The sequence below is a fragment of the Pleurodeles waltl genome, chromosome 3_1, assembly GCF_031143425.1.
Source record: "Pleurodeles waltl isolate 20211129_DDA chromosome 3_1, aPleWal1.hap1.20221129, whole genome shotgun sequence".
In the NCBI taxonomy this organism is placed as follows: domain Eukaryota; kingdom Metazoa; phylum Chordata; class Amphibia; order Caudata; family Salamandridae; genus Pleurodeles; species Pleurodeles waltl.
The window spans coordinates 712,692,905-712,712,402 of NC_090440.1; the positions used below are offsets into that span (position 1 = coordinate 712,692,905).

General features: G+C 41.8%; 1 protein-coding gene across 2 annotated transcripts in view; it reads right to left on the minus strand.

The window, feature by feature from the left end:
- Positions 1-2,102: 2,102 nt before the first annotated feature.
- Positions 2,103-19,498, minus strand: part of GALE (UDP-galactose-4-epimerase) — an 87,163-nt gene continuing 69,767 nt past the window's right edge. The window contains exons 10-11 of one of the 2 annotated variants that reach the window (XM_069223455.1): positions 9,563-9,677; positions 2,103-7,399 (exon numbers count right to left, since the gene is read on the minus strand). In XM_069223455.1, the coding sequence (XP_069079556.1) occupies positions 7,335-7,399; positions 9,563-9,677 (180 nt within the window). In that variant the 3' untranslated portion in view covers positions 2,103-7,334. The remainder of the gene's footprint in view (positions 7,400-9,562; positions 9,678-19,498) is intronic. The other variant, XM_069223456.1, reaches the window with a different exon arrangement.

Below are 19,498 nucleotides of genomic sequence, written 5' to 3' on the forward strand. Positions count from 1 at the left end.
TTTTACCGCCGGCGCTGCGGACTGGTGTTAAATTACTCACACCAGGCAGCGCCGGCGTATGGGAAAATGGGGGTTGTACGTCAAAAAATGGTGCAAGTCAGGTCTGAGGAAAAATTCAGGCCTCAAACCGGATTTGCGCCATTTTTTTTGACGCCCAACCTCCATTGACATGACTCCTGTCTTAGCAAAGACAGGAGTCATGCCCCCTTGCCCAATGGCCATGCCCAGGGGACTTATGTCCTCTGGGCATGGTCATTGGGCATAGTGGCATGTAGGGGGGCCCAAATCAGGCCCCCCTATGCCACAAAAAAAAAAAAAAAGAAAATCGGAAAAAAATACTTACCCGAACTTACCTTTACTTCCCTGGGATGGGTCCCTCCATCCTTGGGTGTCCTCCTGGGGTGGGCAAGGGTGGCAGGGGGTGTCCCTGGGGGCAGGTGAGGGCACCTCTCGGCTCCTTCTGAGCCCACAGGCCCCTTAACGCCTGCCCTGACCCAAGCATTAAAAAACGGCACACATCAGGCTGTGTGCCGTTTTTTAAGGCCCACCCCCTCCTGTGCGTCAAAATGACGCCAGAGTATAAATAAGGGGCACAGGCCTTAAAGTCATTTTTTTTGAGGGAACGCCTACCTTGCATTTAATTAACGCAAGGCTGGTTCCCCCTTCCAAAAAATGACACACATGGTGGAATTTTGACACCCGCGGGGTCGGGCGTCAAAGTATAAGTATGGGACAGGGTTTGCGCCGATTGTGCGTCAATTCGGCGCAAACAGAGTATCAATATGCCCCGTAATCTTTCCATTTTTGAACCTCTATCAGCTGCTATGAAGATTTTGTCATTCAAGGTGACTTTTCTGTTGGCAGTCATGTCAGCGCGTAGAACAGGGAAACTGCCTGCTCTTTTGCCCTGTCCTCCTTTTTTGAGATTTTTGGATGATGTAGTGGTTCCTAAACCGGACTCTTCTTTAGTACCTAAAGTGTGTTCCAAGTGTCATTCAGTTCAAGAGATCATTCCTACATTCTTCTTGCCTTCACCTTCTGCCGATTAAGAAAGATTGTTGTATTTGCGGGATGTAAAACATGCATTGCCCGTTTATCGTAAAAGATCCAATTAATACAGAAGGACTGTTTGTTGCTGTTGATTTGGTTGATAAAGATAAAAACCTAAAATGTCAATAAGTCCATGGATTAAGAGAGACTATTTTGTTTGCACATTAAGATCAGCAAAAGTCCATGGATTAAGAGAGACTATTTTGTTTGCACATTAACATCAGCAAAAATCAGTTCCAGGAAACGTTCAAGGATAATCAACTAGACGAGTATAAACTTTGCCCTTACATGAGATTTGTAGTGCTGGAACCTTGCCCTCTGAGCATACTTTTATAAGACATTATTGTTTGTAGAGCATTCTCAATAAGGATGTGTTTTGGTTCTGGAGTATTCAGTTTTGAACTCGCCTAACATATGATTGCCTTTGTGACTGCTTTGCATTATTTTGATATTTATATTTCGGCTTATTGAGTTCACTATTAGGCAATAAAATAAAGTGGGTGTTGCTTCATATATGTGAAAGTATTGTTTATTTTAAAGGACTTTGTTGCTTTGATACACCTTGAAGTAATGACTGGTACAAGGGACACACAGATACAGGCCTTCATTACCCTCTGGTTACAGGGATCACAAAGTGCTGGGGAATAGTATGTTTGGTTTAGTGCTAGGCTGTATCTGGGTGTGGTTATGTTTAAGCATTCCTGTTTTGTTTTCGTTCTCTGAGAGGTGGGATTAAACTCGAGAAGTAATGGCTCGGAGGAGAATGAGTTGGACTAAGAGTAATGAAAATTACAGGTAAGTAACTAAGCCAATCTCGCAGTAATTGGTTAGAAATGCCCTGCCCAGGAAAATGCTGCCACTTGGTCCTCTCTAATTTTTTGTAACATAATTGGTTGCAAATCTGCTTCCATCCTGGAACACAATCTGATTTTGACACCCACTTGTTTGCATCACACATACAACAATGTAAGATCTTCTAAAACGTCCATTCACCACAAAGTGACACATTGTCCAACTTTTGGCACCTAACAGAAAAAAGCAAAAGAAAAACATTTAGAAGATAAAATAATTTATTATTGAAAATCAAACCCTATGCTTTCGAGTTGTAGTTTAATCTACATAAAAGTTTGTACAGAAGGAAGAAAAAATATGTTTTTTTGGTAACATCACATGGTGCTTTTACAAAACTATCCTGGTTTGTAAACATGTACATTTATTCTGCAAGAACTTATAAATATACAACTGATTACATTCACCAAATACAAAACAAAATAAATCCATTTCATCATTATTTCTAGTAAAGCATGAATTGAAGGCAATAGGAACGAGATAAGAGTAGCAAACCTTTGTAGGTAGGCTCACACCCCACCCACCAAAACAACGGGTTACTGCATAGATTATATATATGCATAAAACATTCTGGGATAAACCTTGGGGAGTGGGGGAAAAGGGAGTGGCAAGCACCCAGAAAGCAACTGAGTATTTTTTCTTGTCTTGTTGTTAGTGTTAGAAAATAGTAACTAGGAAGCACTGAAAACGGTGGTCTTAATCACCCGTCAAAAGCGGCAGTACAATATTTTTGTCTCCCCCAAGGGTTCTAAATGGGACCTCTAGGAGTACAAATGGGTGGGGTCCAGTTTCACATTCCATCGCTAGCCATGCTGAAAAAATCACCATGTGCAAAAGATGTTTGACCATGGCCAACAGGAAGAACTCTGAGTGCTCGGTATCTTGGAATGGGGATGACGGCTGGAGGTGATGCAGCAACCTTACTGCGTTACATATGTTGCATGACCTTGTACCAGTGGAGTTTACAGACTGTCTTTAAAGAGCTTAGGTAGTGGGCAGCTAAGATATTTTCTTATTGCCTCCAGGACTCTTTCATGTGTCCCTGAGTTAAGCTTGCACAAAGATTCCACTAACTTAGGTTATTTATTTATTTTTTTTGTCTTCATTTATCGATTTCCTGCTCTTTAACTAAGCTGACTATCATCTCTTCTCTAACTCACATTTGTTTTAGCTCCATGAAATCATCCGGTGTACGTGCACTCTATCAACAGAAATAACAAAACATGATCACAGGGAGGTGGTGCCAGTGAAGTCACGTGATGGCACCAACATACCTGATTTGGAAGGAAATCCATGTACTACCACCAGAAAGCTACTGTTCAAGGGTAATGGGTCAAGTCTCACCTTAGCTAAAGGTAAGAAGAGAGGTTAACGGGGACAGCGTTGTCAATGAACTGACATAGGGACAGGGGTTGAATGGAATTCTCAAAGTCAGCTCAGCTATCAGGGACTACATCTCAGAGTAAACTTTTAGATAGTAATGAAGTAGGGTGGCAGGAGTAATTAGGCGAATCCTACCAGATTAATTTTCGTCCCTTGTTTAAAATATATTAAAGCCAGGCCAAACCTGAGATGACTTAGTTGTCTAAAAGTTCAGCTATGTGGGTGTGAGGCATAAAACGAATGGGCTATAACATGGAGCTGCCCAAAAGCAGGGAGGCGGTGGGTAGCTCGAGCGGCATCTTTCCCTCTTTCCAGCAGAAGCAAAACTGTTACGCTGTGTGAGTGGAAGGATCTGTAAGAGGACAGCTGAGCCAGACCGATCACATCCGTGCAAAGGGAGATATGGGTGGCAAAGTGTTGCTCTGGCTGTCCAATCAGACTGGTGAGCTGCAAAAGGAACAGGAACTAAAGTGGTATAGCGAGTAAAGAGGATTAAAGGTCACCTTAATGCGCTGCCAGCAAAGAGGGAGTTGTAGTAGTTAGCAGTCTGAGTGTGTGATGGACTGGTGACTGATAAACAAAATGCTCAGAATTTTCAAAAACATATTTCATAGACCTAAATAACTTTTCTGTGAAGCAAAACGAGGACTGTGTCGACTCAAATGTCTTATGAGGCTTTGCTACATGCTCCTTCATATGCACAGATTAGACCAACATGTAAAGACAGAACTCGCTCCATCCAATAAATAATTTCACCAGTTCTTAAACTGCTAAATTTGAATAGTTAACCCGAATGTACACTTTAAGCATATTCTAACAGTGTAGGCTTAGTTACCAAAGGAATAAAGCAATTCCTCAAAACTGAGGGGCTTATTTACAAAGAAATGGCGCAGCAAGCCACCTTGCTGCGTCACGTTGCGTCATTTTGAAAGTGCAGGGATGCTCCGTATTTACATCCCTGTAAATTTTCCTCTGCACTGGCGCACATACTGTTGCCTAGCGTCAACGCAGACACCCTTGCACCATGGTGCAAGGGTGTCTGCTTTAGAGGGATGATTATTTATGTGCAGGAAGGAATCATTAATGGTGGTTTCCTCTTTCTATGCGTGCTGCAGGGTGCAGCACATATAGAAAGAGGAAAAAGCATTTGCAACGCAGTGGGTCGCGCATCCGCTCGAGTTAGAGCTATTACCATTGTAAACTCCTAACCCGACTTTTCTTGCCACATAAACTGAAAATTAAAAGTTAAACAGTTTCACATAAGCGAGCCGATTCACAGTGCCACGGCCGCCATGAGCATCAGCGTGAAGAGACACACAAAAGGAAAAAAGTTTGCTTGCAGTTAAACTAATCGGCAGAGGTGCAATTAGCCAGGTAACAGAGGCGATGGCCAAGGAGGTAACAAAACCTCCCCAAGGAGGGACAAAGGTAAGCCATTTACCAATGTCATCAAAGGATTTTTTTGAAGGGCAAGCCCACGAACGAGTGGTAGTGATGGGCGTGAGATGGGTGTTGTTAAAAGCCCAGATACATAACAACACGTCAGAAAAGCAGCGCTTGCGCGCTGCAATGCTTGCCCTAAAAACATGGAGAAATTATGTTATTTCTCCCCATTGCATCACTTTAACAACACCCCTGATGTGGCGTAGGAATCTGACGAATTCCCAGCCTTGTAAATCTGGGAATGCTTCAGATTCCATGGGTGCTGCATAGAAACACCCACAGCAACACCCAAGGAAATCCCCTTTCATGCAGAGTAATGCGTGAAAGGGGGCCATATTTACCATGCCATGAAAAGCCACGCAAGGTGTCTTTGCGTGGCCTTGTAAATAAGTACAGGCATACTGCGCCACCGGAGTGTTAAAAAAAAAAAAAATAATGCATCAAGCCCATTTCAGAATCTATCAAATACAACAGGGGCTTGAATGGCTCAAATCTGTGAGAGGAAAGCAACTCTCAGATATGGTAGATTGTCAGGAAAAGCTTAGCTCTCCCCAATCCATCATAATTGGAAGGAAAAAGGAGTGAAATGGGTACAACAGCTCTTAATAACCCACGTATCGTGCAAGAAATGGGGATGGATCTGTGAGTGCAGCACTCACTAACCCTTAATTCTTGTCAGAAAAAGAAGTGAAACTCAGGGTTGATTTTTGAAACCAAGTCTGGGAGCTTCTTTTCGAAGACAAGAATTATCCCTAAAGTAGCCAAATCTCAAAAAGCAGCTCCAGTGGACCAACCATTTCTAGAAGAGTGAATCTACAGGAGCTACATTCCATAACCCATGATTCTCAGATAATTCTGAGAGACACTTAACTATTGATTCTCATAAAAAGAGGTACATCTACAAGAGCTGCACATTGCACATACTATCCCTCGTAGACCACTCCTGCTGAAGACTATACCAGCTGATAAAGACCCTGAATCCTCGTTATATGCCAAAGCTGTGGCAGAGGCTCTAGAACAACCAGTATAGCCTTCGGCAGAAGGCCTGTAAGGATAATAGAACATTCCACCCACTAAATATTCTAAATTAAAAAGGCAGAAACACAAAGACATATATTGGAATGTTGGTGCAGAAGGCCTATCATTATTAGCCCCAAGACATTCTCCTGTCTCTAACGGAGCTCTCAACATTTCAATGTTCTAATAATAATTCTTATCAGGAAAAGGAATAGGTAGCTCTGCCTATCCCACATTATTTTGTGATGAGCTGAAAAGGGAGTGTGCTTTTCTCTGACACCTTTGTGACTGAACATGTGAGAGCAGATCCCACAAACCCACAGTTCTTCTAAAAAACAAAACTAATCTGCAGCCAGCTATTCTTATGACAGTGAGTGAATCTGTGAGAGCTTCGTTGAGTAACCAACGACCGTCAGGAAATGAAGCAAATCTTTGAAAGCAACTCTAAGAAACAAAACACTGCGCTCAATAACCCACAACAGAAGACTGGTAAATGCATGAGCTGGTCCCACTGAACCAGGAGAAGTAATGAACTCCCATGGAGTTCAGATGCGTACGGTGGGGGTTGTAAACAGAGGGAGCTCTGAATGCCCATGATCATGAGGTAGATGACCAAACTACTTTGCTAGAAACAGAAGGGTTAAACTGGAACTGAAAGCCTGGTGGGACAGCTATTGTTATGTTGGATAAAATATTTTCCCGTTTTGGAATCAATTACAGTTTCTTAAAAAAGAAAAAAAAAAAACACACACAACGGGGAAATCGGATGCCACAAACCCAATGTCCTACTAAGATCTGTGCCTCTCAAGAGACCACCTACTACACTATTGAACTTTTTCGTAGCCGTATTTTTACATGCTAAAAAATAAAAAGATAAACATATTCATCTGCCATCTACGCTTGGAACATATGGTGCAGCTAACATTAATTTGTGACAGTAGGAATTCTCCTATGTAGGAAAAGTAACTGTGTCTTGGAAGCTCATGTACAAAATATAGACAGAGAAACATTTAATAAATGATGCCAAGCAATCCTAAAACTGCGCGTACAATGTGCCTTCTTTAAAAAAAATAAAAAATAAAAGAATTACAGAGAGCCACATAAGAATCCCCCCGAAGTGCTGCTTGTGGTGCTTTTCAACTTCCTAAAAGGGCCCCATGAACGGCATTCAAGTTTGAATCTTAAATACAAAACATGATTCTCAAATAGCTGCCACATTCTCTCGACAAATGGGCCTAGACCTTATTCAGTCGGACATACCACAAAAAGTTGATACTCGTTCAAATGTATAAAGCAGGGTTCCAGAGTAATTATTTTTTGTTAAAAAAAAAAAAAAAAAAGTACATTATCAATGATTTTTTTCAGTACTGCACCTCTGCTCAAGTCCAGCCTACTGAGAAACGGGCAATTATGAGAAGATAGAGTAGGGCAACAAGCAATATCCACAGCTGGGAATTTGTTACAGATTCCACATCTGTGAATCTGTTGTGGATTCCCAAAAGTGAGCACAGTGTATCAGAACGAGAAATTGAGAGTCTGCAAATGTAGGAAGGCCGATAAATTGGAACTTTGCAACTTCAACACCTTGGATGCTATACATCTGCCGCTTTGCTGAATCCTGTGGGGTTCTGGGACTGCCATCGCCACAAATCTTCACCTGAAACAAAAGACATGCACCTTTTTACTTATGCTTTTAGACTAATTATTTAATATCCATTATTATGTTTTAAACAATTTTAGAATCCAAGATAACTAAAGACAACTGATGCGACCCAAGCAAGTCCAAGAAAATGAGAGATTTGCACATTCCCACTCTATAATGTGAATCCAGCCGGTCAAATACTGTGTATACTGTGTATATACTGAGCAATGCCCTTTACGTAGGAACCACGGCCAAGAGGCTGCAATGCATCTAAAACGCCTCCGCACGCCTCATCCTGGACATCCCGCCACTGCCACATCACAGACCACCTGAAAAACATGCACTGGCTCCCAGTCAACAAGAGAATCACTTTCAAACTCCTTGCCCACGCTCACAAAGCACTGCACAACACCGGACCAGAATACCTCAGACAACTCTCCTTTTACACCCCGACCCAGCATCTTCGCTCCGCCGACCTCGCAAGTGTCCCACGTGTCCGCAGAACTACAACCGGCAGCAGATCATTCTTGCACCTCGCCGACAAAATGTGGAACACTCTTCCCACCCACGTGCGCCAGAACAAAGACCTCCTAACCTTCAGGAAACTTCTCAAGACCTGGCTGTTCGAGCAGTAGCAGCACATCCTCACCCCCCTCAGCGCCTTGAGACCCTCATGGGTGAGTAGTGCGCTTTACAAATTCCTGATTGATTGTATGGGGGAAAACCCCAAGAGTAGCAGCACTGACACAGTAAAGTGGCTTCTCCATATTACAAGAAAGAAATGTTCTAATACAGAAATTGGTTCAGGGAGTCATCGCTTGTCTAGAAGTGCCGAAAGAGAAAAACAGTCTGATAGTTTGTAGTTTTGTTTGTGGTATTTGTATAGCGCAATCCTAGCATAAAGGTGGTGGAGCACTGTACAAAGTCAAAGGCTAAAATACAGCTAAGTGGCAATTTGAAGGTGAGTTTGATTCTGAGAGTGGAAGTGGACAGTCAATAAGTCATGATGTAGTGTTCTTTAAAGAGGTGTGTATTCAGCTCTTTTCTAAACTGGAACAGTCCTCAGGTATATTTGGGATATTGTTTCAGATTCTAGGCGTGTTAGAGTATGCACTAGCTGTAACAAATGAACTAATTTGCACAGGTACAGGGAAGAGTAAAAATGAAGGCATGGCCCACTGCTGCTTTGCTGCAGTCAGTTTTTGGGGGGATAAACTTTATTATTTTCAGATTTTCTGTGGGATAGCCTTATTTATAATTGCAATAATGGGAGTGAGTTGAGTGGAGCACTTATGAAATGCCAGCCATACCCAGAGTCAGACAGTGCATCATGAAGAAGACTCACCTTCAAGAACAAACCATAATCTGAGGAAATAGCTGGGTCCCAGAAACACATATTACGATACACGCAGCTATTCTGAATATCGAATCAAAGAATGCAGTTGTGCGGGATTAAGGAGACTGCGATCTGAAGAGGTTATTATAGTTAATTAACATTTGTACCCATATCTTGTTGTTAGGTTGTTTTTATTGTATAAATGTTATGCTTGTTTTATTAATCGTTTGCATGGTCTCGTTAATAATATATTATGATGCACTGATTTTGGTTGAGTGCTAATTTGAATATTTTCTGTGATCACTGAGGTTTATGAGATGTGGAATTTTTTTGTGTTAGCATTTTTATGGTTCTAATAGGAGGCAAAATAAATGTAACTTCAATAGCATTTGCATAGTGATCAGTCTGCCTTTAGTACTGCAGTGCAGCACATTTACCATCCTCTGGGTATATGAGATTTGCTAAATCTCCTCCCTTCAGTACTCTGCTTCTTCTAAACTATGCTCCATCACACGTGTGCGCTGCTGCCTTTGCCTTGCTGTACTTCGACCCCTTTAAAGTTTATTGCCTGCCCCTAGCTTTGGAATGCATGCAGGCAAATTGTCTTCCAAACTGCTGAAAAATTCATTTATTCTCAGGTCCTTAAGAGACAGACGGTCCTTCCTTACCCAGAAGAGATGTTTCCTTATTAGCAATAGCTGGAAGAGACTGGTAGTCCTTCGTTGACGAGGAGATACATGATCAGAAGAGAGGCAGTCATACCCAACTGAGAGAGTCACTCAAAGCCCAGAAGAGAGAGACAGCTGATACCTGGCCAGAAGAGATGCTTAGTTCCTACTTACACATTCTGTCGAGCCCAAATTCAGCCTTCCAGCCAAGTTCATTTGCTGCCAGAGCTGGGTCGGCATAGCAAGATGCAATGTCTCCTTCACGGCGTGGAGCAATTTGATACCGGATCTGCAATAAGAGCAGCACAAACAAGTACAGACTTAAAAGTAAATGTCTATCTGGGATAAGGACTTACAAATAATATGCAGAGGAACTCAAAACTTTGAACGATAAGACTATAAATTCAGTAGTGATTAAAAGCACTTTAAAGAGGGGTGTTCCTGTGTTCTAAACATTGGCTTTCACAAATAAACAGATCCCAGGCCACACCAACCCAATAAATGACTGCATAACCAAGCAGACAACAACCCTCAATGGCGATTCAAGGGTTCATCCGAAAATGAGCAACACAAGATATCAGGATTGGCACAAGCTTTTTTATTGATAAAGAAGATCATTGGACTTTTGTCAGTGTTACCACCATCATTATGACGTCTCTTGCCCTTTTAAATTCAACGCCTATTTAAGGCCTGTATGATGCTCAGCAAGCGAATTAAATCCTATGAGAGAATTGGGGTGCAACAATGCAATCTTCTAAAGAAGATGTTTATGTAGACAGACACCTCGACAAACTGCTTGCTAGGGCATCAGAAGGTCTTAGCAGCATGGTGCAGCCGTCACCACTGCTCGGTGGTCAGATCGGAGCAGAACTGCAGTCCCTTGGGGCTCCCACACCCATGAAATACCTCTTGTCCAAAGCGCATGCACTCAACCCACGTCACCAGATGGTGCAACCTACTAAAATACAGCAGTTTGGCCATTTGGACCTGTGCATCCAACCAGAAAATGTAAACTGCCACGATGCATCTGCAGCAGAGTGACTGGTACCTTGGACAACCTCCCCCCACTACAGAGTAAACTGCGCCCTGTGCAATTTGTACTGACTAACCTGTAAGTTATTTTCATAGATATTCTGCACAATGGTATACATCCAGAACCTATTACGTCAGTTATCTGTACCCTGCAAATTTGTACATGCTGAATTATGCTCTGTAATGCAGCAGATAGCTGACTGGTCTTTACCAATATTGCTTTTCAGCTAAAGGTACACCATGCAATTTTTACACCTCCCTCAAAAAATACCATTACCTTGTATTTATAGGCACGCTGTTCCGTTTTTTCCTCTTTTTAACATCTGAACTGCAAAACCCATACCCTCATAGACAACTGTATTATGAACAATTTGCAACTGATGTACTGCCCCCCACCTACTAATAACATTTGTCCCTTGGACAGATTCTTGCTAAACTGTATCCTCCCAACACAAATATATTGAAGTGATTGTTACAGTGAGACTTGTACCTTCCAGAAGAGTACTCCACATTCCTGAACCACTGGACACCTTCCCTTCTCACACTCTTGGCTGTTTCCAAGGATTAACAGTCAGCATGTTTATCGACCACTATACCAAACCTCGTCCTTGTTCATGGATACCAAAGCCATTCCTGATTACCTACATCTCATTTAATGTTTCCAGATATTAGCATATTAGACATCCTCTAGAGCAATAGCCCTCCACAAATGCCCCAGTAAACTATTAGCAACACTCCCAGATTAAACACCCAGGCCCATATTTATACTTTTTTTTAGCGTCATATTTGCATCATTTTTTGACACAAAAGCGTCGCAAACTTGCAAAATACAATTGTATTTTGTAAGTTTGCATCGTTTTTGCGTCAAAAAGCGTCGCTAAAAAAGTATAAAATATGGGCCTCAGACACTTAGGCCCATATTGATACTTTTTTTGCGTCGCATTTGCATCACTTTTTGACGCAAAAGCAGCACACAATTACAAAATATAATTGTATTTTGTAAGTTTGCACGCTTTGCATAAAAAAATAATAAAAATGTGGCGCAAAAAATATATAAATATGGGCCTTATTATCAACAATCTTGTACGCAGTTTTGTACTGCTCATTGCATGCTCGATCTATATTCAACAAGAGTAACTTCATCACCAACCCCAGTTCCATTAAAAACATAATCACAGTCCATTCACCGTTTTCGCTGCACATTGTTATGCACACAGAAACTAGAGTGTCATCCTCTGTGTATTAAGACCTGTGCTAAACTCACTGCCCTCGCAGCAACCAATTTTATGGCGATGAAACTCTAACAAGGTATTTTCTCTGACCTCTACTTGCTTCCTACTCCTCAAAACTCTTGGAAGGAGTCTACAATTTCTTCCTTTTGATTCTAGAAATAAATGTATTCAGTCCCATGTGCTTCCTAGGTTGGAATATCGTGATTAGCCCCGTTTGTGCTTCACCATCGCTGGGTCATCTTAAATGCTGCTGCTCTCTAGATCTTGGGACCGGTGCTCTCCTCATTTGCTCCCTGTGAAACAGCACTGCCAATGTCTTTAAGGCAGTGTGCCTCTGTTTTCAAGCTACACATTCTGCCCGTGCTGACTTCAATCCTGCTTCTAGAATTATCGCCCCCATTCTCTTTCGCTCCTTTAATGCTATTTAGTGCGTTTACAAAATCCTGTAAGGCCAGGAAGGGTGGCAGAGTATCTGTTTACCCAATAGCTAAAGCGGGGATATCTATGCCTTTACACATGTCATGTTTTTATCATCAGGAAACAATATCACTCTTTTTCCTGAAAAAAAAAAAATATGTCCCATTCATTAATGCTCTGGTATAATAGTGACTAGATTACAAAAATGCCATTTAACCATGTTCACCCGCCACCTTACTCGATCATCTTCAGATGATTCTGAATGTGGATGCCAGATTAATTTGCAATGTACTCAGACATCAGCACATATCCCATTTCCTAAGAAAATCGCATTGGTTACCTGCCATAAACTATGGTAAATTGTCCACAAAGCCGTATATGAATCAACTCCTGAATTTATTGATGCTAAATTTACCTGGCAAAGATCTTCTCATGACTGAACATTAATTACAACTTTTACATGTCCGTTCCTAGAAAATAACTATTTAATTTGGAGACTAACTTTTTGTGGCACACACCAGGATGTGGAACTCATAACCTCAGGCCCTTAGCTCAAATCCATCCCCATTACCAAGAAACGAATCAAAACTTTCATATTTACCCACTAGACCTGCTTTGCTACTTAAATAAAGACTAGTTATTTTAGGTCCAAGAAAGTAAGGTGTATGTGTGCTCTACAAATAGCCTGCAACATAACAAAACTTAACAGTATGTTTCCCATTAGCTCCACTTCAAAACTCCTCCCACACTTCAGCATTTCTACTTGTCACAACTGTCTCTCTTTTAGTCTCATTTTCTTTGATATCTTTGTATCATTCATCACAAGAGACCATTCCACCATGCTAGGCACCATTTGTACACCAGTACAGCTGTTCTCATCCTTCTGCCTCACTAATCGCCCTCACTGTTTACTGGTCCTCTATAGGGTCTTAACTGTAGGCATTGTCAAAGTTCAATCCTGGGCCCTCTTTTTCCTTTTCCACCACTTCCCTAAATGCATCATCTCCTTCCTATACTTCCCCTATCATTTCTATGCTACTGAGACATTTATATTCCGAACTATTTTGTATTCACCAGTGAAGAAATTCAGACTGCCTTAAATCCTCTCTACAGTTAGGCCATATCTGGAGCTGTTGATCCTCCGCTCTCAATGGTTATCTACAAGTGTATTACTCACTTTACTTCTCCTGACAGACACAACTCAAGGCTTATTTGAAGCGAGAAGATAATCCTGACATCTAGCTGAATAGCAGAGGCAACTAAGGAATAATGCCAGCACAAGATTGCAGTTTAGGCACTTGCTTTTGACCTCTGAATCAGACCTTATAGGCATAATAATTAAGGGTACAAGAAACATATCACAAATATAGGAAGGAATTGCTGTGGTATATGCTCAGACTGAATGGCGTATCTGTTCTGTTTATTGGACTCATGGCCCATCATAAATTGATCCATCCATCCATGATCAAGTTAATACCAGTTTGTACGCAACTAACATTGATAGACAGCAAAATCACTTGACACAGAGCCTTGTTCCTCTGTAAGCCAGAGTTTTGAACTAGTCTGGATGTGTACCAAACATGTGTGGGCGGTTAAGGTTTCAACCTGTCTGATACTTAAAATATGAGAAAAAAGATAAATGCATTAGACTACATTTATTATTATGGATCTTGATATAGATATATATATCTGCACAGATTTACATGTTAATAGCAAGAAAAACAGACACTTGAAGTGAGCAGATCTGGAGCGTTGGCAGTGTTGTAGAGTGTTCCATATAAAGACGCTGCTCTCCACGTAAAACCTGAGACCTACCCAGAGTTCCCTTTGTTATACCGACAGTCACCAGTAGGTAGTTACAGTTAGGACCTAGTTTCCGTAGGAAAAGCATTTTTTTGTTTTGCTAATAATTTTGGTGCTGTTTGACATATTTTCACAAAAGGTTTAAAACTGGTTTGCATCGGAGTTCAGCTGCTGTGTGAAAACTTTCAGGGTGATTCGTCAAGCGGGGGACCAATAAAAAGGGGGGTTCCAAAACGCATTTTCCCCATGCACTTTCCAATAGGGGATTTAGACACGACTGCAGCATGAACCGCTGGACAGAATTACACCAAATTTGGCAGAAGGCTAGCACTACGTCAAGAAAGAGCCCTTTTTGTGGTTTGGTGTAAATCCATTCAGTAGTTTTGGAGTTATTAAAGAAAAAGGACATTTTTATATCTAGGGACTCAAAAGGAGATCTGATTGGCTGCCACCACTTCAACCAGGAAGTGTTGGCAGCCATCTTGGGACTCTGACTGAGCCGAGTAAAAAAAAAAAAAAAAAAAAAAAAAGCAAATACAGAAGGGGGCAGGGTAGGAATCCCCTGACCCACAGGGACCCCACTGGTGCCAAAGAACCTTTAAAAAAATATATATATATTTTTGCAGTAAACTCGCAGAGGATCATCATGATGACATCTTATATGAAATAATTGATAATATCACTGCAACATTTGCATAAAAATTACTGATGAAAAGACATGGCGGGGGCGCAAGTTGTATTTATCATAGGGCATGAGTTATGGTTTCTTGACATAACTCTAACTATAACTGCTGAACTTCTATGGATTTGTGTGTGTAAATTCTGAACCTAACTATAACATCCCAGTAACCTTTGCTTTTTAAATGAATATATATAATCTTCAGTCCTTCCAGAAAGCTGCTGAGTTTACCAGCGTGTTGGTGCTTAGTCATGAGTGCTAGCCCTTGTGTCGATTTATGTACCAAATCCTTTTCAGTAAAGAAGACGGTCACTCCAGGAAGAATATAGTGAAAGCCCTTTTATTAGCAGCCACAATTGCCGCACTTTCTAGCTTGGTGTGGATGGCACTGTGCTAATCCTATGCTTAAAAACTGCTAGAAAAACAGACATTTGAGGTGAGTAGATTCAGAATGTCAGGGGTGTTGTATGGTGCTCTTTGTAGAGGACCTGCTCTCCGCATAAAATTGGAATCTCCTCAGAGTTCATTACATTCTTTTTTGCATAATGTATGCAGAACTCTAAGCCTTAAAGGTTACTATATATATACATATACACACACACACACATATATATATGGAAAATGTCACTTACCCAGTGTACATCTGTTAGTGGCATGAGACGCTGCAGATTCACATGCTGTGCATTATCCTGCCATCTAGTGTTGGGCTCGGAGTGTTACAAGTTGTTTTTCTTCGAAGAAGTCTTTTCAAGTCACGAGACCGAGGGACTCCTCCCTTTTCAGCTCCATTGCGCATGGGCGTCGACTCCATCTTAGATTGTTTTCCCCGCAGAGGGTGAGGTAGGAGTTGTGAATATACTAGATGTGCCCATGCAATGGAGTAGGTATGTATGTACATAATGTGTATAAAAATAATATTTATTTACAAATTTACAATTCTCATTCAACTAATAACGGCTACAGGCTCCCGGGGAGGTGGGAGGGCACATGTGGATCTGCAGCGTCTCTTGCCACGAACAGATGTACACTGGGTAAGTGACATTTTCCGTTCTGTGGCATGTGTAGCTGCAGATACACATGCTGTGCATAGACTAATAAGCAGTAATATCCCCAAAAAGCAGTGGCTTAGCCTGTAGGAGTTGAAGTTGTCTGAAATAATGTTTTTAATACAGCCTGTCCTACTGTGGCTTGTTGTGTTGTTAACACATCTACACAGTAATGCTTTGTGAATGTATGAGGCGTAGACCAGGTGGCTGCCTTACAAATTTCTGTCATAGGTATATTCCCCAGAAAAGCCATTGTGGCGCCTTTTTTCCTAGTGGAATGCGCTCTTGGTGTAATAGGTAGATCTCTTTTTGCTTTAATATAGCAAGTTTGAATACATTTAACTATCCATCTGGCAATGCCTTGTTTGGATATAGGATTACCTGCATGAGGTTTTTGGAAGGCTACGAACAATTGTTTTGTTTTACGAAATTGTTTTGTTCTGTCAATGTAATACATTAGTGCTCTTTTTATGTCTAATGTATGCAAGGCTCTTTCGGCTACTGAGTCTGGTGGTGGAAAGAAGACTGGGAGTTCCACTGTTTGGTTTAGGTGGAATGGCGATATGACCTTTGGTAGGAATTTGGGATTTGTACGGAGAACCACTTTATGTTTGTGTATTTGTATAAAGGGTTCTTGTATAGTAAATGCTTGTATCTCACTTACTCTTCTAAGTGATGTGATAGCTATTAGAAAGGCTACTTTCCAAGTTAGGTATTGCATTTCAAAAGAGTGCATGGTTTCGAATGGTGGTCCCATGAGTCGTGTTAATACAATATTAAGGTTCCACGAAGGTACTGGTGGTGTTCTTGGGGGTATGATTCTTTATAGTCTCTCCATAAATGCTTTGATGACTGGGATTCTAAAAAGCGATGTTGAATGTGTAATCTGCAGATAGGCAGATATTGCTGTGAGATGTATTTTAATTGAAGAGAATGCTAGCTTTGACTTTTGTAAGTGTAATAAGTAGCCTACAATGTCCTTTGCGGAAGCATGTAGTTGTTGAATTTGATTAGTGTGGCAGTAGTAAACAAATCTTTTCCATTTGTTTGCGTAACAATGTCTTGTAGTAGGTTTTCTAGCTTGTTTAATTACCTCCATACATTCTTGTGTAAGGTCTAAGTGTCCAAATTCTAAGACTTCAGGAGCCAGATTGCTAGATTGAGCAATGCTGGATTCGGGTGTCTGATCTGTTGTTTGTGTTGAGTTAACAGATCTGGCCTGTTTGGTAATTTGATGTGAGGTACTACTGATAGGTCCAGCAGTGTTGTGTACCACGGTTGGTGAGCCCAGGTTGGTGCTATGAGTATTAGTTTGAGTCTGTTGTGACTTAGTTTGTTTACCAGATAAAAAATGAGTGGGAGAGGGGGAAAAGAGTAAGCAAATATCCCTGACCAACTGATCCATAACGCATTGCCCTTGGATTGAGGGTGTGGGTACCTGGACACGAAGTTTTGGCATTTTGCGTTTTCTTTTGTTGCGAATAGGTCTATTTTTGGTGTTCCCCAGCATAGGAAGTAATCCTGTAGGATCTGGGGATGAATTTCCCATTTGTGTGTTTGCTGGTGATCTCGACTGAGATTGTCAGCCAACTGGGTCTGAATGCCTGGGATGTATTGTGCTATTAGGCAAATGTGATTGTGAATTGCCCAATGCCAAATTTTTTGTGCTAAGAGACACAGTTGTGACTAGTGTGTCCCTCCTTGTTTGTTGAGATAATACATTGTTGTCATGTTGCCAGTCTTGACAAGAATGTGTTTGTGGGCTATTAGTGGTTGAAATGCTTTTAATGCTAGAAACACTGCCAACAGTTCTAAATGATTTATGTGGAGTTGTTTTTGTTGATTGTCCCATTGTCCCTGTATGCTGTGCTTGTTGAGGTGTGCTCCCCACCCCATCATGGAAGCATCTGTTGTGATCACATCTTGAGGCACTGGGTCCTGGAATGGCCGCCCTTGGTTTAAATTTATAGGGTCCCACCATTGAAGCGAGAAGAGTGTCTGGCGGTCTATCAACACTAGATCCAGGAGTTGACCCTGTGCTTGTGTCCATTGTTTTGCTAGGCACTGTTGTAAGGGCTGCATGTGTAATCTCGCGTTTGGGACAATGGCTATGCATGAAGACATCATGCCTAGAAGTTTCATTACAAACCTTACTGGGTAGTGTTGGTTTGGCTGTATGCTTGATGTTATATTTTGGAACGCTTGGACCCTTTGTGGACTTGGAGTGGCAATCGCTTTTTGTGTGTTGAGTGTTGAGTGCTGCTCCCAAGTATTGTTGTATTTGGGATGGCTGCAGATGTGATTTCTGGTAATTTATAGAAAACCCTAGTTTGTGTAGAGTTTCTATAACGTATTGCGTGTGAAGAAGACACTGTTGTTGAGTGCTGGTTTTTATTAGCCAGTCGTCTAAGTATGGGAATACGTGCATGTGCTGTCTCCTTATGTGAGCGGCTACTACTGCAAGGCATTTTGTGAATACCCTTGGGGCTGTTGTTATCCCGAACGGTAACACTTTGAATTGCTAGTGTACGCCGTGTATTACAAACCTTAAGTATTTTCTGTGAGAAGGATGGATGGGTATGTGAAAGTAGGCATCCTTGAGATCTAACGTTGACATGTAGTCCTCCTTTTTTAGTAAGGGAACCACGTCTTGAAGTGTTACCATGTGGAAGTGATCCGACTTGATGAAGAGATTCAGTGTTCTGAGGTCTAATATAGGTCTTAACGTTTTGTCCTTCTTTGGAATTAGGAAATATAGTGAGTAGACACCTGTTCCTTTCTGATGGTTGGGTACTAACTCTATTGCTTGTTTTTGTAATAATGCTTGGACCTCTAGTTGTAATAGGTCTAAGTGTTGTTTGGACATATTGTGTGCCCTTGGGGGCACATCTGGTGGGAAATTTGTGAATTCTATGCAATAACCATGTTGGATAATGGCTAGGACCCATGCGTCCGTAGTAATGTGTCTTCAGTTTTGATAGTATGCTGTAAGTCTCCCCCCCACTGGTGTTAAGTGTTGGGGTTTTGTGACATTGAAGTCACTGTTTGGTTTGGCTTGTTTTAGGTGTCTGGAACTTTCCCCTTCCTCTTGGGAATTGTCCACCTCTATATGAGCCACGAAAAACCTCCCCTCTGGTATTGTGCCTGATAGGTGGGTCTGGTTTGCGAGGTGGAAGGCTCTGGTGTTTGCATTTGAAACCCCCCTCTAAATTGTGGCTTTCTAAATGTGCCTCTGCCCTGAGGGGATTAGAGCGCGCCCATGGCTTTGGCCGTGTCCGTGTCCTTCTTTAATTTTTCAATTGCTGTGTCCACTTCTGGCCCAAACAATTGTTCCTGGTTAAAAGGCATGTTCAACACTGCTTGTTGGATTTCTGGCTTGAATCCAGAGCTTCGTAACCATGCATGCCTGCGAATGGTTACCGCAGTGTTGACCGTTCGTGCTGCCGTGTCTGCCGAGTCTAATGCGGACCTTATTTGGTTGTTGGAAATTGCTTGTCCTTCTTCCACAACCTGCTGGGCACGTTTCTGGTGTTCTTTAGGCAAGTGTTGTATAATGTGTTGCATCTCGTCCCAGTGTGCCCTGTCATAGCGAGCAAGTAGGGCTTGTGAGTTTGCGATCCGCCATTGATTGGCTGCCTGTGCTGCCACTCGTTTGCCCGCTGCGTCAAACTTCCTACTCTCTTTGTCAGGCGGTGGAGCGTCTCCTGACGATTGAGAGTTTGGCCTCTTTCTTGCTGCTCCTACAACCACAGAGTCTGGTGTAAGTTGCTGTGTTATAAACACAGGATCCGTTGGGGGAGGCTTGTATTTTTTCTCCACCCTAGGCGTGATAGCCCTTCCTTTGATTGGCTCCTGGAATACCTGTTTTGCATGTTTGAGCATGCCCGGGAGCATTGGCAGA